At 34.6% G+C, this 23,673-nt stretch overlaps 1 protein-coding gene across 2 annotated transcripts in view; it reads left to right on the forward strand.

Moving 5' to 3' along the window:
- Positions 1-8,426: 8,426 nt before the first annotated feature.
- The window catches only part of LOC149772396 (telomerase protein component 1-like), a 237,552-nt gene continuing 222,305 nt past the window's right edge, over positions 8,427-23,673 (forward strand). The window contains exons 1-3 of one of the 2 annotated variants that reach the window (XM_089947879.1): positions 8,427-8,541; positions 11,669-11,799; positions 18,975-19,861. In XM_089947879.1, coding sequence (XP_089804005.1) covers positions 11,706-11,799; positions 18,975-19,861 — 981 coding nt within the window. In that variant the 5' untranslated portion in view covers positions 8,427-8,541; positions 11,669-11,705. The remainder of the gene's footprint in view (positions 8,542-11,668; positions 11,800-18,974; positions 19,862-23,673) is intronic. The other variant, XM_089947880.1, reaches the window with a different exon arrangement.

Here is a 23,673-nt window from a genome sequence, read left to right on the forward strand (position 1 = left end):
TTCGTAACCACGAACATTTCTCTTAAATAATCGTTTTGTCGGAATTAGCTTCTTTAATGCCGCTAATTGATCTCGCGCTAATCTAGCAGATTGAGGCTCTCCAACTGTGCTAACTTTTCGACTCATCTTATTTTCAACTATATTGTTTTATTGTGAAATAAAATTAGCATCCGCAGCCCACCATAATTCATTATGGCACAAACAAATTTTACAATACCCCCCCCCCAAAAATTGCTGTTTTTTTTTATGCCTAAAAATGCACTTTGGGTTGAAATTTTGCGGATTAATTTGCGTAGGAGGCGTTATTTCTGCTTTCTGAGGCTTCTACGGATAAATGTTTGGTAGGAGGCTTAAATTTATCTGAGCCACCTGGTCTGTACAACTTCCCTGCTGCTTGTTGCTGGTCATTATGCCGCCGGCAAGTGAATGTTTTTCAGATACAACTGTCATTAGTTGATTATAACTAACGGCTTGTGTGTTATTGACGCTAACAGAAGGAAATGTTGTTTGCAGATATAAGACTCATTGTCCTGACATGATAAGGGAACGGGTCATTATGTCACCAGATTTCTATAACTAATTTGTTATATCAACGCCTGTTGTAATTACTGTTGTTTCACCGGATGAACCACTTAACTAATGTACCAAAGTTTGCTTAGTAACTGATTTCAATGTATGCTGATGATAAAATTATCAGGGTACAATGTTGTGCACATGTTATATGATGAGCATAATAAACTTTGATCGAGTAATACAAATAAACACAAGTTTGAGTTACCAGATTGTTGTTACTTGACAGTTGGACGTACTGGATCTGGCAAAACAAACCTGTTAATAACTCTGTTACTGAACGACATATTAAACTACGATTGGGTGTATTACACGATCAATCCCCAGCAGGACAAATATTGTAAGTTGTTCAACCAGTACAACAAAATTCAAAAAACAAAAAATGAACTTGGTGCTGGCGAAGACATATTTTTATAAAAACATTTTATAAGGACACCAGAAGATCTTGTTACTGTTGCCTAGCTAGATTCGGACGAACATAAGATTATGTTTTTTTTAAGATATCCCGTTGAGTAATGCTGAAATGGACAATGCCAAATCTTACTTTTCATCGTCGAGAAATCGAAGATGTAATGCAGTTTATCTTGCCCATGGTTTTTATAACGTTGATCGTTTTATCAGAAAAAATCGGTTGTTTTATATTGTTTAACGGACTGGACAATATTGACGTGCAAACCATAACACGAGAACAGTGCAGTGATGTTTCTAGAGACAAATATGTGTAGCTGTATCATAAGGCCGCTCATGAGATTCACAATTTTTTCTTATTCAATAAACTTGCTAGAGGTAACAAGCATATGTTTCGACGAGGACTCGACATGTTCTTGGACTGTAAAGAAGTATAAAAGTAATGCGTTAGTTAAAAACAAATATGTGGCTACAAGAGCTGCGTTTAAGAAAAAAGTTGAGCAAGAACGTGCTGGACAACAACAAACCACAGAAGAAACTGCAAGACTTGTTAAGCCTATCACCGAATCTGTACTTGACAAACAACACGGCATCGACAAAATATCACCGGAAGACCTAGAAAAATTAAAAGAAAAAAGTTTGCGAAGCCTACTTGAAGAAAGACAAAATAATGTTGCCGAGGAATCATTGTAAAAACTGCTTCTAAACTTGAAGACGTAAAAATCCAACAACAAAAACCATATGACGATAGTTCAAAACAAAGTTGGTTTATCAGAAAGAAACAAATTGAACTTGCAGAAAATTTAAGAAATTTCCAGGATGTAATGCCTAGGGAATCTGAAAAATTTATTTTAAAGGTAAGACATATTGAAAAAATTCTCAGCAAGTTGATACTAGAATATCCCAGAGACTACTTAGATTTTCTAAAGAAAATGAAGATTAATGTCGACATGACAAAAAAGTTAAAATGAAACGAAGATGAATTTTTGATGTTATATCAAAACTTGAACCTTACATTGTTGAATTAGAAAAGTTTTATGATTTGACCAGCGACGATGAAGAACTTGTTAATTTTTGCTGAAAATGAAAAATTTGATGAGAATGTTGTTAATCTTGCTGAAATTCGCATGAACGGTATCATAGCAGATTATTTCTATCAAACAATAGAAAAATATTCACAAAAGGGATTGACAGCTAGAAAAATCGTTTTGTACAGTTTTAGCTGAAGTTTCAAATTAAAAATATTCAAGGAAAGGAAAAAAGTATTTTATACTCGTCGAATGATTATCTCAAAAAGGTTTACCTCGATGTATGCAAAAGCGAGGGGAACAAGATAATTCATATAATTCGGATATTTCATTCAAATCTGTTGAAGGAGAACTATTAAAGATCTTCAATTCAGCTGTTGTTATTATTAAGCAACTGATGCTGCTAATCTCGTCGAAAGAAGCTGGAAACACGAGCACAGAAATTGACAATGAAATGGTTGAACTACTTGATCATCTGACATCAAACGGGTCCTTAACGAAGGACGAATAGTATGTGTTACTCGGCGATCTGATCGAAAGAAGCTGGAAACAAGAGCAGAGAAATTGACAATGAAATAGTTGAAATACTTGATCATCTGAGATCGAAATCAACTTTAACGAAGGACGAGCATTATGTGTTACACAGCGATCTGATTCGCTAATGCAAACCAGTTATTATGTTTAGTCTTCAAATAACAAATAAAAATGTCGTCGATGACAATGTTACTTTACTCATGTTAGACAGCATCGAACAGCGCAAACAATTCCGTTTTTATAATCCTTTTATCGAACTTGATTCTGTGTCCCAAAAGTAATATGAGATCGGATTAGTATCTGATACTGCATATGAGATCGGATTGGTATCTGATGATACCTGGCAGTCTATGGCAAAAGTTAAAACTAACGTCAACAATAAATTTACGTTCGGGTAGAAAACTATTAGCGTCATCGAGCGGACATCTGTTAAAATACCACAATGCTCCTACAACGTCACAGATATAAAAAAAAAAAACAATCAAATATCTTACAACTTCTGGCAGTAGTGGTATATCACCTGATAATTTAGAGATCATTTCGAACTACAAAAAGGGAGTATCGGACGACCAGGTTGAATGACGTTGGATATCTCTTATCTAAGGTAATTGTTATATTTGCTTTCCCATTGCGCGTAAACATACCCCCTGGTAAATCGCTAAGTGCGAAACGACAAATTTTTAGAGATTCAGAGGGCTGTCCAGACCGATTTTCAATTTTGCAATTGTTGGATCTCTAAGCGCGAGAGAGTTATAATAAAATGCACCCCATAAGCAAACACTGAGCGCTTTTAGGTTCGGAGGTGCCAGGGAAGTTGCACCTGGAAATAGTTTTATTTTTTATTTTTTATATTTACAATTTTACAATTACCAGTTTAAGTATATCTCGTCGCTTTCAGTGATCGCAGGCGTATAAGGCGCCGTAGCGGACAAAAGTTGGTCAGATGAGAAAGTTGCCATTGAAATTTAGATGTTGTCTGTCGAGAAATCCAATATCACGTGTTGGCTCAAATTGCATGCCCTTAAAGTTCCATTTTCTAGATCGAGACTTTAGACTTTATATGTTGAATTATACATTGGTGGTTTAAAGTTCTATTTCCTATGTCGACGTTTTACAGTGTATAGTTTGAATTACACAACGGTGGTTGAAATTTCAATATCATATGTCAAGAATCCCTAATTCACACGTTGACTGTAACTGTTTGTGATGAGAGTTCCATTTCATATGGCGAGTATTTAAATTTCACCATTTCACAGCAACGAGAAGCAGCCTCCTCGTTTAAAAATAACGCGGTCCGTTCACGAGAGCGATCTCTAGCGAAGACATTCATAGTAATTCTCGACCTGTGAATGGTAACTTTCAAACTGTAAATGCATGAAATGTAATGGCATCTCATAATTGAAAACACGAATAATGTATCTTAATACTCGATATTATTTTGAATTGTTAAAGTGGACATTGTGTAATGTTACTTTTAACACCAACAGATCATTTCACCATGCAATAACAGTTTTCTGACAAGCACAATAAAATGTCCAACCACCGCTGTGTAATTCAACAGATACAATCTAGAAACTCAACATACGAAATGGAACTTTCAGCACAATCAATGTGATTGAACATGTTAAATTGAAACTCTCGACATATTACATTAAAATTTCAATAACCGCCATGTAATTCAAAAGACACAATCTAAAAACTCGACATTGGACATCGAATTTTCAACCAGTGCTGTGAAATTAAACAGATAATACTCAACATATGAAATGGAACTTTCAACATAAACTCTTTGACCAATACGAAAATTAGGAATTCTCGACGTAAGACATTGAAATTTCAACCACCGGCGTGCAATTCAAACGAAAGAATCTAAAACCTCAACATAGAAAATATAACATTCAACCACTACTGTTTAAATTCAAGAGATACAATCTAAAATCTTGACCAAGAAATTGAAACTTTAAGGACAAGCATTTCTGATACAACACGTGAAACTGTAATTCTGGACATATGACATTTAAATTTCAGCTGCAACTTTCTGAGTGTACTAGCTTTTGTCCGCGACGGCGCCTCATACAGGCTGTCGAGGAACGCAAGACAGTATGTGTATCGTGTTTTTCTTGAGTGGTTTCTACTTGTCGATTCCAACGTTTGTCCGTACGCCTAACCACACGGCTGCCTAGCTCTTACAGATATACCGATAAAATTTAGATATATAACTATACGAAGCAGACACCAATCTCTTTAGAGCATCTGTTTTGATATATGCAATTATTGATTATTTTGTAAGATCTCAGCGAGTTATTAATAGCGCATTCATTTTATTAATCAGACTTTTAACCTGCAAATCCCAGTGAGTTATTAATAGTGGACTGGAATTTTGTGTGAATGTTAGATATATTAATTTTTTGTGAAATATCAGGTATAAAAATTGCTAGCAATTTCATAGTAAAATTTTGTCTGAAATATATGAGTAGTCTTATATAATGGGTGTTTTTCTGGATCAAACCCTATGTTGTTTGACGACGGCTACGATTCAGTAACATGTCCTCGTCGAGTAAACGATTATGAAATAGACGCTTTTGCCTCAACAAAGCTGTTTTCGTACTTTTTACGACTTGAGGGAGTCTTGGAGGGGGGGGGGGGCAAACATGATGCTGTCGTCCAATACAAAATAAGGTTTTGGGCCAGAACAGCCCTTATATAAGACTACTGGCAAAATATTCACCAATCAAAACCTAGTCGTAATAGAGGCAATATTTACCAGATACCTCACTCGGTTATAATGGAGATAAATACTCATCAATTCATATACTTGTCCTAATGGAGGCAAAGACTCTCCAATTCATAATCCGGTCATAGTTGAGGTCAATATTCACGAATTAATAACCTTGTTGTAACTGAGGCAAATATTTTCCAATTTATAATCCGGTTGTAATTGAGGTAAATATTTATCAGTTAATAACGTGGTCGTAGTGGAGGCAAATATAGACCAATATATAACCTTCGGTTGTAATTGAGGTAAATATTTATCAGTTAATAACGTGGTCGTAGTGGAGGCAAATATAGACCAATATATAACCTTCTTGTAACAGAGGTAAATATTCACCAATTCATAACCTTGTAGTAATGGAAGCAAATATTTTCCCAATTTATAATCTTTGTTTGCATCTTCTATTACTTCTGATGCTTTTACAAACATAAACATAAATCTCAAATCCAGAGGAAGAGCAAACTGATACGATACGTCCTTTTGGAAGAAACAATAAACTGAACAGTTCCTCTACCAGCATTTTGTGCATCGTTAAAGATGGATTCTTGCTGATAATGATTGATGTTGTTGCATGGGGTAGTAAGTTTTTTAAATTATATATATATATATATATATATATATATATATATATATATATATATATATATATATATATATATATATATATATATATATATATATATATATATATATATATATAATAAGATAATTTGTAATGTTTATAGTAATCATACCGTCATACCGTCTACATAATCATCGTGGATCGTACAATGTTAGTTTCCGAAAAATTATATTGTCGCGTGGGGTGTAGGATGTTAATTTTTTGTTAATGAAAATATGGCTCAAATTGTAAAAGTTCAAGTCACTATCGCTGGAAAGGAAACTCGTTGCCTCTGTCGTTGACTTGGGGGATGATGGAGATGCCGCTGTTGGACCCATGGAAATCTCTGTTGTGGCATGGATAGATGTATTTCAGCCTGGGTTCTAGGTGGCTCGAATTCAGGGCTGGATTATGTATAGTATACATTCGACATGTCTGGAATTTCATGTGTTACTGCAAGAAGAATTCTCACCGGCGATGTATACTTTGTAAGCTAGAAATCGTATCAGTTGTAATGTGTTCGTTACCTTTGTGATGTTTCTGGCGCTGATGTTTCATAACAGACCCTTCTTGTGTGCGAAAAGTACGAAAATCACAGAGGAGTTGTCCAGTCGTTACGGAGTTGATGTAGCGTAGCAGGGCGGCGTAACGTCTGATGGTCGCAAAGGCTTTGGTGCGAGTCTCTCTCGTGAATCATCATTATGCGGAGTGACACCTTTATTCATGTTTTCCACTTCGTTTTATTCTCCACTAGCTTTTATGAGATGAATTGTCTCATAAACTCTTGGTCATGCTGTTTTCAAGACCCAACGGAGAGAGAGAGAGAGAGAGAGAGAGAGAGAGAGAGAGAGAGAGAGAGAGAGAGAGACGAAGTTCAATCCTCTTGGAAGAGGTGTCACTTGACGATGAAGATATGGCTACATCTGGGGAATTGGCTGGCGAGAGGTACTTGGGATGCTGTAAAGACAGAAGCCTGTTTGAGTTTCTGGCGAATAATCTTTTATTAAAATACTCAACATATAAGATTACATTCCAATATCAAACTACATAAGCTTAAATTACAGATATAAGAGATACATATACAACTACGATATTCTTTCACTGACCAACATCATACATTGTATAATTTCTGCCTTTTAGAATATAAAAGAAATAATTAAATATCGAATAAATTCACGATAACAAAAGAATCTAAAATTCAATATTTCAGACTAATACCGTAATTGAAATATATTTGACTGAATTTATTCTAAAATGTCAACATATTAAACTCTATTATTTAAAGAGTATTTTATTTCTAAATTAACTATTACTGAGTATGAAGTTGGTAGCGAACGTTGCTTTTTACTATAATCAATAATATAATGACAAGTAAATATAAGTTCTTCAAACAATTAAACTTTCCAATACATTATATTAAAGAATAGAAAAGAAATATTACAATAATCTAATGTTGAAACGTACAGATGTTAGATTAACATCTTAACACTAAACATTCGTATAACACTAAAATTCCTTATACTATATGAAAAATTGTACATAGACGATAATCTTGCCTGTAAAGACAGAAGCCTGTTTGAGTTTCTGGCGAATAAACTGGCGTGCCCGTGGGCTGGGGCTTTTTATATCAGTTTCTTAGGACAAAGCCAAACATGGACATGGCCTAGTTCTTGTGTTCACCAGAATCTCAAAGTGAGGCTTCATAGTCTCTTACAGACTATCGTCTGGGTCTATGTACGTCACTACGTAGGTAATTCTGCAAGATCAGCTCATTTACCCATCTAGTAAAATCTTTGGAATTCGTCTAGTTCATCTATTTACCCAACTTACCGAACGTACTTTTTTTGCTGACTTTACGATACAAGGGAAATGCATGTATAAGACGGTTTTGTATTTGTTCATAAGGGCGCAAGCTTTGTTAAGTAGTATATAATTGTAATACCGAAATAAATGGATTTAATCTCAATATATTTTAATAGAAAATTACTTTCAATATAATTTAATCAAAACTTACTTTTAATACAATTTAGAGAAAATTTCAATCTTATTACTTGTACTAAATTTTTTTGTCCTACTATATGTATAGTCGTAGTGGTTCAGATGCTACATGGTAAGGTGTTAGGTTTTAGAAAAGAAAAGATTTCAAGCAAAATTAATGAAAGTTGAAGAAGAAAAAAGCAGAGTACGGTGTCTTTTAATTTCTACAGATTCGCTGAAAATTGGCGCATAAAGTTTTATTCTTTACTTGTAACCCAACAAGTACATTAAACACACTGTTTATATAATTCCAAGTAAACATACTTTCTTGTAGTTTCGTTATCAATATATTTGTCGCTGCAGTTTTTTTTTTTTAAAAAATCTCCTTTTCAACATTCTCCCTTGTCATTTTACTTACGGAACTAGGCCAATGGCACTGGTCTATTCATACAGGTATGCAGTCCTGCAATTTCTCGAGAAAGAGCGCAATAACTACAGATTCTGAAATCTGTTGTTATTCCAAGTTGCTGCTCAACGTCTCCGTCGTGTAATGTTGTGCAACACCGGTTTTGCACAACTTAGCATTTTCTGTTATAGAAGAGAGAAGCTATACAGTACAGATAAACCTGAATTTGCAGTCTTGCTTACAGGTGGGTAAGATTTAGAAAACAAGAAAATTTTAAATTTTACATGGTCACGGGAGTCACCATACAAAGAGTATGTACACTAGGTTTCCTGGTTACAGACACAAAAGCCTCAAGTGTAAGTGTATGCCTAATTGTGTGTTATATGCGGCCAGGACATTTCCAGTACCGCAGTATAGTCAAACGCCGACATTACTATTTCCTTTTTCAGATAGTTGTTTTTATTGCGAAGTCAAGCAGTTTTCAAATTATTTTTATTGCTTTTTTTTTTTTTGGTTATAGACCGGAAGAATTTATGGGGTACTGTTGTACCACAGGGATTCGTTACAAAGAAAATTAGGAGTATCCGTTCATGAATCAAAGGGATGGGGCTTCTAACTTTTAAGTATATTTTTACAGGTTAGAACCCTCATCCCTTGATTCATGGACGGATGCTCCTAATTTTCTTTGTAACGAACCCCTGTGGTTGTACTATGTTGTCCGTCCGGCTGTCGACAGGTACGCCTCCTAAAGTACAAGTCATACAGGTCATGTAGGCGTTCGGTACCGAATATTTCAGCAGTGGGTGGAATTTTTAACATTTTTTGCTACACATGACTTTAAATTACGATTGTTGGGTTTATTTCCTTCCTCACTGATCTTGAGGTCCATGATTGCAAAGCTCAGCTTGGTTAGGAATAGACAAAACTTGGAGTATGAAAACCAAGTCTGTTTCCCATGGTTTAGAATAGATATTGATGACTTAGAGTACTTGCATACCCTCCCATTTGTTTGTACCCTCATACCTGCTTTAAAAAAATCCAAAAAGAATATACTAAATTGCACAAAATGTAGTAATTTCATGCATCAGTTTGTACCTTCTAACCAGATTGTCACCCGGGAGTCCTTAACACTGTCAGATTATTGGTTTTTTAAACCAAACAGAAGCCCTCGATGTAAACAAGTAGACAGAGTGATTACATTCCTTTTCTGGTTTCAAGAACAGTCCATTTGTGTAAAAGGTATATCAATTGCATCCAATATTTGCAATGTCTAATTTTAACATTTCTATTTATTACAAAAACTTGAATAAATAAAAAGGAAGACCTCTGTATACATGTGTTCAAAGAGATGTAACTCCAAAAAGTATGGAATTATTGACATTATCAAAGAGGGTGAACAATATCACATCAGTTGCTTGTAAACATAGACTTGCCCATGCAAATATGGTGACTATGTTACTGAAGAAACTCCCATATGATAAAAAATGCCAAGAACTTGACAGTGTCTGGGACCCCTTTGTAGTGTAGCTTAATCTAATTAGCGTTAAAATATCACTTGACAGGAAAAGTAATCAGACATTCCATACTGGACTAAAACTGAGATACAGACAACAGCTGGTTTTGTGATATGTTCACTTTCAGGACAGTCTTGTCTCCTCTTCACAACTGTACTGATTTCTTATGATTAATGAATAGTTTTGATTGCCTTCTGGAGTTATTGCTTAAAAAAACCCCAGTAACATTACACCCTTGGTGACAGTCAGGTTAGAAATGATATACGTGTACTACTGATGAATGAAATGAAAAAGTTCTGTGCTTTTTTTTTTAACATCGGTAGTGGGGTACAAACTAACAGGAGGGTGTGCAAATACTATAGAGCAGTGGTTACCAATATTTTTTGGGCCACTCTCCTCTTGGTTATCCTCAGCATCCCCTACCTCACCCCATAAAAAGCATTATTCAGCATTAGTACCCCCCCACCCCCCGGTAATGCCACTGCCCCCTCCAGCAGCTAAGAGTGATTCCACAAAGACTAATATCAAAATAGCAATGAAGAATTTTGCATACTTCAGAAGCTTTTATAGAAACCTAAGACACAAGTTGACAAGGATGACCAGGATGCAAGTCAAAAGTTTTCATCTAGAACATTCTAAATTGTATAAATAAGGCTAGACGTTGAACTCCAAGGTAAAATCCAAGGTTCTGAACTCAAATCCAAGTAAAGTTGTTTGCAAACAATCATTATCTTAAAGTAAAATCTACAATCATAGGCAAAAGTTAGCAATGTTGTTTTTAAATGACTTTTACAATTTACAATCATGGACAAAAGTTAAACTTACAGTATAGATATAGATAACAATATATCCATGCTCGTATTAACAGGTGAAAATGGAGCCTTTTTTACTGCCAGTCTTGTTATCACACCCAGGTTTTATCTGTAGACATATATTGGCAATCTGATGACTGTAAACTCTGTGTTCATATGGACAATAAAAGTTTGTGAAATGTCAAGGTGTCATTTAATATTCATGAAAGTTGATAAAAATGATTTTTCTTTAATAGGTATGTATAAAGGTTTGTAAATTTTGAAAGCATGGTTCATTTTTTGTAATTCATATTTTTTCATAACAAAACATGATTTAAAATATTTTAAACTTTGGTTATCAGCAAAATTGGCACCTATTGCTTGTCGTATTGGTCTGTAACCAGATGGAAGTAACATGTTTGTAGGATTGCACATGCATGTTAGATGCATTGTTGAGCACATTTGTCTTTGTCTTGATTCATTTGGATGCTGAAGCATTTCCTGCAAGGTTCTCATTTTGGTTTTACCAATATTGTCTTAGAATGATATTAGCAGTTAAAATAATTATGAATGAACCACTCTGGTGGCCTTGTGATTATAGCATCTGCCTCAGATGCGAGCGGTCATGGGTTCGATCCCCCTCCGAGTCATACCATAGACTTACAAAAATGGTACTAACAGCTGCCTCGCTTGGTGCTCAGCATTAAGAGGTTAGTGTTAGGACTGGTCAGCCTGGTGTCAGGGTGGGACATCATGCTACATGTCTTTGGCATGATGCCCCAGTGCGAGACATCACTATAAACTGTCACACTGCAGACGTCGTAGCAATATGACTGAAAAATTGTTAAAGATACGTTAAAAATCGAAATCACAAATACACACATTATGAATGATTCTGTGAGTAATTATTCTTTTTGTTTCTATTTATTCAACAATTAAGCTTTAGTTGTCATTAGGTCATAAAGTTATTGAAAGTTTATGAATTTTATTTCTCAAAGTCTGTATTAGCCCTGAGACTGTATATGGATTTCTTGGATGTATACTATTTTGTAATTTCTCTCTTTAGCTGATGTTCTGTTATCAGCTGATGTGTTGAAGTCAACATGTCAGTGGACTCCAGTAAAGGTGCACTTTCCAGCACCAATTCCCTTCTGTCCAAATGGTCTTTGGATGTGGGATCTTCCAAATGTGGATCAGGTAGGTTAATCCAAATGCAAGACACTTTCTTTTCAAATTTGTACTTCAGAAACCATGTAAAACAGCTAAAATTAACCCTTTACAAAGTGCAGCACGCTATAAATAGAACACCTGTTACCTATTCGACTCCATACGCATACGCTTGCCTGTGAACTGTTAAGCTATGTAGTGTATGTTCCGTTTAACAGCAATTTGAACCATTTTAAATTTTTGGTACACATCTATTATATGTGGAAAAATTTAAGAATAAAGTCCAATTGTTATAGCTGTGTAATTATTTTTCACGGAAGAATTTTTTATGTGCTTTAAAATCTTGAGAGAACTCGTTCACCGTCATGTCAGTGAGGCTGTGTGACCAAATGTAGCTGCCATTTCTCATATTCAAAATTTACAAGTTTTTCTAATGCGTCTACATCATTAAGTCATCTGAATTTGATGATTTATAAAAGCTAATTGCTGCCTACATCAATATCAGAGCCTTTACTTAAGTTATTGAATCTTTCATAGTTGTGATTCTAATCATGAAAACTTCGTAAGTACTGAATATAATCCGCGACTGCCATTTTGGAGAGTGGAGATTACGACCCAGTTACTTTAAATAGCAGATATCTACCAGTGCATAAACAGTGACCACGTGATCTGACGTAATTGTCATTCGCAGAAATGAATGTAGTATCTAATAGGGGGTTTTCCCCGAAGGTGGTGCTATCAAAACCAGCTTAAAATAGCTGATGTTTACAGCCGACGTCAAAAGGTGCTTCCATGCGACTGGAGTAGAGGCATCAAAAGGTGCTTCCATGCGAATGGTGTAGAGGCATTCAAAGACACTTGCATGAGGTAAAGGGTTAAATTGAAATGATGGTCTGCACTCAGTATAATACTAATTTATAACTATCATTCCTAACAATCAAACATATGAAATTCACCCAGACTGACCTCATGCTCGTTTTCTGAATGAGAACTTCATCTTCTACCTGTGAACAAAAGTGTAACATAATACAGTCTTACTGGGTCTTCCCCCTCCCCATTGGTCTTGTAGGTGTAGCTTCCCATGGTTTCCTTGATACAGTGCTGTCATTATTTCATATACTTGTACATCATTGTCATATTTTGGTACACTTGTACATCGATGTCATCATTTGGTATACTTGCACATCGATGTCATCATTTGGTATACTTGTACATCGATGTCATCATTTGGTATACTTGTACATCATTGTCATCATTTGGTATACTTGTACATCGATGTCATCATTTGGTATACTTGTACATCGATGTCATCATTTGGTATACTTGAACATCGATGTCATCATTTGGTATACTTGTAAATCACTGGTATCATTTCATGTTATTATGTGTCTATGCTCTTAAAATAAGTAACAGAAATGAGTGAAGACAACAAGCTTTGTAAAAATTTGAAAATAATTTATTTCCCTAGAATAGAAAGTGAAAAATGAGAAAAAAGAACTTATGGTTTTGCGAATTAAATACAAAGTGTACTCCAAGAATTAAAACAAAAGTCCTATCAATGAAAAGTTCTAAGTGAATCTCAGTTCAAATCCTGATGAAATTCAAGATGGAATGCGATGACGTCTATAATAACTTGCAAAGTGCAGTTGTGTCAACAGTCTCTTGTTGAATCACAGAAAATATTATTCCAGGTTTGAATTCAGTATAAATTCCAATGAATGTCTTTGTCCAAGAATTATCAGAGCACTTATATATATCCAGGGAAAACAATCATTTGAATTCAGTAATTTGAAGCAAAATAAAATTCAGCCCAAACTGGTCACAACATGATACAACTTAACGTTTCAAGTGTTTTAAGCCCAACTGATAATCCTTTATCAAAACAAGTTGTACTACTAACTAAGATGTAAAACAGATTCCTGGATGAAGGTCAAAAGTTAATTATTCTGGAAAAAATTGAAGTTTGATACGAATTGGCACATGATAAATATCACGTAGACCATATATGTCCTTGACTCAACTTAATGATTCTTACTCTGAGAAAGATAAAAAAAATCAAATAAAAAAGTTGTTTACCAAAACTGTCACTGATTTTGGAACAAGGTCAGCAATTGGTTACAATGTTTTATGAAGCTATTATTAGTTGTTTACCTCAATGAAAAAAAGATAAGAAAAATCAGTCAGGTCAAACAGAACTGATCTCAGTTCTGGATATTGTCAAGTCCAGTAAATAATGTTACATTACAATAGCATGTAATAGAATAAAGAAATTTACAACCTACAAACAAACAATTAAATTAAATATACATACCAATTTACTTGTACACTGTCGTCATCATTTGGTATCACTGTTATGATTTCTTGTACTTGTACATCACTGTTGTCATTTGGTATACTTATACATCGCTGTCATTATTTGGTATCACACTCATGATTTCTTGTACTTGTACATCACTGTTGTCATTTAGTATACTTGTACATTAGTCATCATTTGGTGTACTTGTACATCACTGTCATTATTTGGTATCACTGTCATGATTTCTTTTACTTGTACATCACTGTTGTCATTTAGTATACTTGTACATTAGTCATCATTTTGTGTACTTGTACATCACTGTCATTATTTGATATCACTGTCATGATTTCTTTTACTTGTACATCACTGTTGTCATTTAGTATACTTGTACATTAGTCATCATTTGGTGTACTTGTACATCACTGTCATTATTTGATATCACTGTCATGATTTCTTTTACTAGTACATCACTGTCATGATTTCTTTTACTAGTACATCACTGTCATGATTTCTTTCACTTGTATATCACTGTTGTCATTTAGTATACTTATACATCACTGTCATTATTTTATATCACTGTCATGATTTCTTTTACTTGTACGTCACTGTTGTCATTTGGTATACTTGTACATTAGTCATCATTTGGTGTACTTGTACATCACTGTCATTATTTGGTATCACTGTCATGATTTCCTGTACTTGTGCATCACTGTTGTCATTTGGTATACTTGTACATTAGTCATCATTTGGTGTACTTATACATCACTGTCATTATTTGATATCACTGTCATGATTTCTTTTACTTGTACATCACTGTTGTCATTTAGTATACTTGTACATTAGTCATCATTTTGTGTACTTGTACATCACTGTCATTATTTGATATCACTGTCATGATTTCTTTTACTTGTACATCACTGTTGTCATTTAGTATACTTGTACATTAGTCATCATTTGGTGTACTTGTACATCACTGTCATTATTTGGTATCACTGTCATGATTTCTTTTACTTGTACGTCACTGTTGTCATTTGGTATACTTGTACATTAGTCATCATTTGGTGTACTTGTACATCACTGTCATTATTTGGTATCACTGTCATGATTTCCTGTACTTGTGCATCACTGTTGTCATTTGGTATACTTGTACATTAGTCATCATTTGGTGTACTTATACATCACTGTCATTATTTGATATCACTGTCATGATTTCTTTTACTTGTACATCACTGTTGTCATTTAGTATACTTGTACATTAGTCATCATTTTGTGTACTTGTACATCACTGTCATTATTTGATATCACTGTCATGATTTCTTTTACTTGTACATCACTGTTGTCATTTAGTATACTTGTACATTAGTCATCATTTGGTGTACTTGTACATCACTGTCATTTAGTATCACTGTCATGATTTCTTGTACTTGTACGTCACTGTTGTCATTTAGTATACTTGTACATTAGTCATCATTTCCTGTACTTGTACATCACTGTCATTATTTGGTATTAGTCATGATTTCTTGTACTTGTACATCACTGTTGTCGTTTGGTATACTTGTACATTAGTCATCATTTGGTGTACTTGTATGTCGCTGTCATTATTTGGTATCACTGTCATGATTTCTTGTACTTGTACATCACTGTTGTCATTTGGTATACTTGTACATTAGTCATCATTTGGTGTACTTATACATCACTGTCATTATTTTATATCACTGTCATGATTTCTTTTACTTGTACGTCACTGTTGTCATTTGGTATACTTGTACATTAGTCATCATTTGGTGTACTTATACATCACTGTCATTATTTGATATCACTCATGATTTCTTTTACTTGTACGTCACTGTTGTCATTTAGTATACTTGTACATTAGTCATCATTTTGTGTACTTGTACATCACTGTCATTATTTGATATCACTGTCATGATTTCTTTTACTTGTACGTCACTGTTGTCATTTGGTATACTTGTACATTAGTCATCATTTTGTGTACTTGTTCATCACTGTCATTATTTGGTATCACTGTCATGATTTCTTGTACTTGTACATCACTGTTGTCGTTTGGTATACTTGTACATTAGTCATCATTTGGTGTACTTGTACATCACTGTCATTATTTGGTATCACTGTCATGATTTCCTGTACTTGTACATCACTGTTGTCATTTGGTATACTTGTACATTAGTCATCATTTCCTGTACTTGTACATCACTGTCATTATTTGATATCACTGTCATGATTTCTTTTACTTGTACGTCACTGTTGTCATTTAGTATACTTGTACGTTAGTCATCATTTGGTGTACTTGTACATCACTGTCATTATTTGATATCACTGTCATGATTTCTTGTACTTGTATATCACTGTTGTTATTTAGTATACTTGTATGTTAGTCATCATTTGGTGTATTTGTACATCACTGTTGTCATTTAGTATACTTGTACATTAGTCATCATTTGGTGTACTTATACATCACTGTCATCATTTTGTATACTTGTACAGTAGTGTCATCATTTTGTTTACTTGTACAGCAGGTTCAACATTTCATATACCTGTGCAGAACTGTCATCATTTCATATACTTGTAGATTACTTTGTGGATCATGTTAGACACCTGATTCCTTGTCAGTGTTTCTATTTCTTTTTCTTTCAGCATGTGGTTACTGTGAATTTTATTGTCTTATGTGGGTACATATGGTGAGATGTAGTAGTCATGTTTATGGTGCCAGTAGCAGTGATGGCATTATAAATCTTTAGCAATGGTTAAGTTCTGTATAAAGATTTTCTTCATAAGTTGCTGCATTGAAGCTCTGATAGTACCACTGTATGTCTAGAATTTATACTGTGATATGCGAGAGTTTGTGTCTCATCTGCTTAAATACAATAGTGAACAATGTTAAAGTCTATCTGAATTGTTCTTGAGTATCAATCCTCTTTGACATCATTGGCCATAATCAAATGTGACAGTGGAGGAGTTCAGGTCATGCTTTGGTTATATTCAAATGTTACAATGGGTCTATATGCTTGTTGTTTAATTTAAATATGAGTGTCCTTTTGTAACATCCGTGGAAGGATTTAATGTTTCTGGAATCATCCACGGTTTTAATACATTGTCTTGAACAGTTATTGTATGCTGGCTTTATCACATCATGGTTTAGAGTAAATGTATGCTGGTTTCATTACATCATGTTGTAGAGTTATTGTATGCTGGTTTTGTTACATCATATTGTAGAGTTATTGTATGCTGTTTGCATTACATCATGTTGTAGAGTTATTGTATGCTGGTTGCATTATATCATGTTGTAGAGTTATTGTATGCTGGTTGCATTACATCATGTTGTAGAGTTATTGTATGCTGGTTGCATTACATCATGTTGTAGAGTTATTGTATGCTGGTTGCATTACATCATGTTGTAGAGTTCTTGTATGCTGGTTTCATTACATCATGTTGTAGAGTTATTTTATGCTGGTTGCATTGCATCACAGTTATTGTATGCAGCATATTTCTATCAATTTCCTGTTATTTTTACAGAAAAGTCATTACTATTAGCATTCACATGTTTTTCTTTATTGATGACAGTGTTGTATATTACTTATGGGCTGAGGACAGTGGGGTATATCACTCATGGACTGGGGACAGGGGATTGTATCACTCATGGACTTTGGATAGTGGTGTATATTACTTATTGGCTGTGGACATTGGTGTATATCACTCATGGACTGTGGACAGTGGGGTATATCCTTGTAGACTGAGGACTGGTGTATATCCTCATGGACTGGGGACAGTGAAGTGTATCACTCATGGACTTCGGACAGTGGTATATATTACTCATGGACTGTGGACAGTGGGGTATATCACTCATGGACTGGACAGTGGGGTATATCCTCGTGGATTGAGGACAGTAGGGTATATCCTCATGGACTGGGGACAGTGGGGTATATCACTTATGGACTTTGAACAGTGATGTATATTACTCTTGGACTGTGGGCATTGGGGTATATCACTCATGGACTGGTAATAGTGGGGTATATCCTCATGGACTGAGTACAGTAGGATATATCCTCATGGACTGAGGACAGTGGGGTTTATCACTTATGGACTTTGGACAGGGGTGTATATTACTCATGGACTGTGGGCATTGGGGTATATCACTCATGGACTGGGGACATTGGGATATATTACTCATGGACTGGGGACATTGGAGTATATCACTCATAACTGGGACATTGGTGCATATTACTCATGGACTGTGGGCATTGGAGTATATCACTCATGGACTGGGACATTGGTGCATATTACTCATGGACTGGGGACATTGGAGTATATCACTCATGGACTGGGGACATTGGTGCATATTACTCATGGACTGGGGACATTGGAGTATATCACTCATGGACTGGGACATTGGTGCATATTACTCATGGACTGGGGACATTGGAGTATATCACTCATGGACTGGGGACATTGGTGCATATTACTCATGGACTGGGGACATTGGAGTATATCACTCATGGACTGGGACATTGGTGCATATTACTCATGGACTGCATATAGTGGGGTATAGAAAGAATGTGATGTCACGTTGTCTTGTATTTTATTGCTCATGGGCGGGGGACAGTGGGGTATATCATCTGTTATTTGTACATATTGTACTTTATATAGGGTCACAAAGTAGCTTCGTTTCTCTAACAAATTTTAGTTGTTCTCTTAAAATAAAGAACATTTTTATTATTATTATTATTGGTCACCATAGGCTAAAATATGGCTACATTGGACAAGGATCTGTAAAGCTCTTGTTACTGTGGACAAGTTTCAGTGTTATTTGCATTTCAGACTCATGAGATTTGATTTGATGTCTGTAGTATTTGATATATTTATTATTTGTCCTTATTGCTCTCTTTTTAAGCAGCTCTCAGCTGTTCCATGCTGTCACCCTCTCTTTTGACTCAGAAGTCAACAACAACAAAAACAGTTATTTCAGCTTCCATCACAGTGCCAGACAGTCCACAGCGCAAACGGAAGACAGTCACTGGGAAAAAAGCTGAAAGTATTGAGGAAAAGAAGCTCAAAGAGTCTAAAGAAGTGAAAAAAGAACATGGCATACAGATGTCACTTGCAAATCCACTTCTGCAATCAAATTTGATTGGTCCATCCTCTGAAGTCAAGGAATCAAAACTCCATTTACTGGGGAAGTACTCAGGTGGCTTGCTTACCACAACAGTTTCTGGATATGGCAGTTCAAATAAATTATCAGGCTCTCTAGGCCCTTCTAACACATCCTCACATCAAACCAGCCAATCAGCAAACTCTTCTTTCTTGTCTGGCCAATCAAAGCTCACATCATTTGCTTCTGGTATGACTCTAAGCCACCAATCAGGGGTAACTTCTCTCAGCTTGACATGTGGCTTGAAATCTAGTTTATCAACAAAACCATCACTGGGATCTATAACAGAATCATCCATTGGATCTCTATTATCAGGAAGGTTAAAATCTTCTGGACTTGGGACCACTGGTTCTTCTGTGCTACCAGGTATGATTAAATCACCAACAGACATGACCCCTAGGTTTTCAGCAGACAGTAAACAGAATCTAAAGAGGAAACATGATAAATCCAAGCCAAAGGCTCAGTCCAAAGTAGATTTCCAGATGCATGAGGTACCTCAGCCACAGTATAACTTGAGGGATCAAGTTCCAGAGGACAGAGAGATTGAAATTTCAAAGTTTATACCACCAGAGAAAGATGTCTCCCTCCTTATTGGCTCTGTCAAGCTACATGATGTTAATGGAATGAAGGTAATGGTTTCAGTAATCCTCCATTATAATCAAGCCTCAGTTACTCAAATGAGTGTAATAGATTTTTAAATTCGCTATTTTTCATTCACAGAAATGGAATACATTGATTATAAAATCTGACAATAACAGCAAAAAAGTTAAAATTAGAATTTGGTCAATGGCACAACATTGTATACATCAGTCTGACTAGGCTCTGCCTCTTGTGGTATGACCTGACCAAGGGAACAGTGTTGCACCATTTCAAATGTGTGTTTATCTCTTTATGTTCAGTAGCATATATCTGATATTATGTGTTGGATGAACATGTAAATTTACCTATCATGCCCATCAAATGTACACATGGTTATAGTATGGGCATCTTAACAGCTTCCTAGTTATCACTCTGGGGTATGACAGAGGGTTTCTGTTATGTGCACTAATGAGTTTATGTCTATTCAGTGTACAATCAACCATGTACACAGCTGCCACCGATGGGACAAAATCTGATTAAAATCAGATCTCCATGTTCTGGTGACCTATGTTATTTCCATAATTGCTAATTTTATCAGACAATCAGATGAAGTCTTATATCTTTGTGTTTGGCAGACTGAGCAGTTTGGCTAAAGACAGTGTGCCTATTGATTTGTTTCACTATGAAATTTCTGAAAGCTGCTTTTCCCTTGGCTAACTCAATGGTCGCCAGAAAATGACCCCTATGCAGTCGCTGTCAGATCTTCATCGAGTGGAGATCTGATATTATTATTATTATTATATAAATATTGTTTTATGTACACTATTCAGCAAAATCATAAAATAGATATATATTTTGTTCTCTCCCAAATTTATGTGCCACACATGAAGACTTATTTCCATCCCATAAGTTAAATCAGTGCTGCTTTAAAATAATAACTGATCTTGAGTTGTTTTGTGTACTATGACAAAACAATAATGTCACTGCTTACATAGTACTGTAAGCTGGTTTCTTAACTTCTGAGATCAAAAGATAATCGGCGTATGTGTGAAGTGTGAGATGAATAGGAAAACCAAGGAAGTCTTAACTGGCTTTTCTGTCACCCATGAACCAGAACATTTTCCTTGACCCTAATGTAAAGGGATGTAACTCATATCTCTTCTCAAAGACAAACTGTTTATTCTGAGATAGCTTTAACTTACAGGCAGATGACCACTTTAACCACCATTCAGCAAATGAATTGCTTTTACCCTCCACCCTTATAATGAAAACAGCCTCATTTTGGAATTTGATTCCTTTTAGTTATGATGTCAACATGATTTGGAGTTCCAAGATGCACGTTGATTCACATGATATTCCTTTTTCTAGAGAATACCTTCCACAAAAATTCATTTTGCCGAGACTGAGCAGTCACTGTAGATATGTTCCAGTGACTGCTTAAGGCGGGGAGAAACTATTGTTTGGTTATAAACCACCTGGCCCCTGACCACAGAAGCCAGGTGACCAGTACATACAGATCATTTTTATAGCAAATTTGCTAGGGGTAGCTTAGAATGGCTGGTATGAACAGGTCACCATAGAGTAAATGTGACTGATAGGTCAGGTTTTATTTTACACATGGTTATATAGTGGTGATCTCTTTAAATAAATATATATACACATACATACACACACAAAGAGAGTGACAAGCAACAAGCTTTGTACAATTCAACAAATAATTTTATTCCCTAGAATATGAAGTTCCTTCATTTACATTTTCTCTTCATAACAGAATTGACATGTTTTATTATTATTATGTTCCCTATATGTTATGACATGTCATAATAACCATCAGTCTCAACAGCTTGTATTAAATAATAATAGTTATCACAAACAATTCACTATTAAGATTTAAGAATAATCATATGAATAACATTGAAATCCCAATAACAAACAAATTCAAATAAATAGATGTATAAGTACTGTTTGCTATAATATTTTTGGCTTTATTTTTGTTTAGTACCAAAATTTACTAAATACATGTATCTATATTGCAGAAATGAATGTATCTTTATAACTTTCAATTTGACTACACCATGTAACACACATCCAAAATAACACATAGGTATTTAAAACCCAATAAATATTAACTAGCCTTAAAATAGTGCTATTCAAGACAAATATTGAATGCTAATTATAATATTACACTTTTAATTACTAATATATTATAAAACACAAAAATCATTGCATAAGACATAGAACAGTAAACATTGGCCTACAATTGAGGTTAGTTGTGTGGAAAAATTAGAACATGCACGTTGTGGATGTGTCATCATTGCATGAGATGGTATATACATTCTATGTAAGACTCGTTATACAAACTGTTCATTAATGTTTAAATGTGCTCGCATGCTAAAAATAGGAGGTGCCTCCAATTGCCTCCAAAACAAAGATGGAAGACATTGCACAACACAATATATGATTTTGTACATAGCACATAATACAAAATATTTGTGATTTATACAGAATATTCTTTGGCAAAACATTGTATAGAACATTATATAGTCTTAAAGTACTCATCTATGCTAGAATAACAATTATATTTGTAATTAAAGCATTCACACAATGTAAACATAAGATGTGAAACTAAATGCTTACCATGATGTACATACAGTGTATGTAACAAGAGAATGGTTCAAGTCAATAAATAACAGCAAATCTCATCCAAAGAGCAAATAGTTTGAATTCATATATATATATATATATATATATATATATATATATATATATATATATATATATATATATATATATATGTGTGTGTGTGTGTGTGTGTGTGTTATGATTATGTGGTCATACACTAAGTAACAAAAAAAAACCAAAACTAACAAGTTTTGTAAAAGTTAGCAAAAATTTAATTATCAGTGTTTATAAAATGAAAATATTAGAGGTACATAGTATTATGAAGTCAGTCAAACATAATCCTGAAAGATGTAAAGTCCAAAATAATGAAAAGTTCTTTATAAACTTTAGAACCAGAAATGTACTGGTTTGCCAAGAGTCGTGAAGATTGTCAAAATGGCATTGTCCAGAACTCCTTTAATTCACATTAGTTAGAGAATAATAATATAGTCCAAAAATGAGTACTTTCTATTTCCACTGTACAGTCCAAACAAAATGTTTTTCCTCTCAGATAATATCTATGGACAACATAAAACATGTCTGCAGTCTTGATGTTACAACAATAACACACGATATAAGAATGACTCCAAAAAGGGTATGAGATTTGATTGCTCATTTCTCGCCTTTTATTGTGACCATATTTCACAACATGTCCCCACGTGGCAGATCATACTGTCCATTCTAATGTTTCTATTCATGTGAGCTAGCCATTCCAGTGGATGATTACTCAAATCTTCTAGTAGAGCTTTCCAAACCCTACCAGCCAATTTGAAAAAGGCAGAATCTCATAAACATATTTACTAGAAATTATATTGTTGGTAACTGTCAGTAGATATGTAGGCATCTCTAACTAAAACGTATGTTGTTAGTTACTGTCAATGGATATGTAGGCATCTATTACTTAATATTCTATTGTTAGTAACTGTCAGTGGATATGTAGGCATCTATAACTTAATATTCTGTTAGTTACTGTCAATGGATATGTAGGCATCTATAACTTAATATTCTATTGTTAATAACTGTCAATGGATATGTAGGCATCTATAACTTAATATTCTATTAGTTACTGTCAATAGATATGTAGGCATCTATAACTTAATATTCTATTGTTAGTAACTGTCAATGGATATGTAGGCATCTATAACTTAATATTCTGTTGTTAGTAACTGTCAATGGATATGTAGGCATCTATAACTAAAAA

Source organism: Sinohyriopsis cumingii, unplaced genomic scaffold (genome assembly GCF_028554795.1).
Source record: "Sinohyriopsis cumingii isolate HCF-2022 unplaced genomic scaffold, ASM2855479v2 utg001510l, whole genome shotgun sequence".
Classification (NCBI taxonomy): domain Eukaryota; kingdom Metazoa; phylum Mollusca; class Bivalvia; order Unionida; family Unionidae; genus Sinohyriopsis; species Sinohyriopsis cumingii.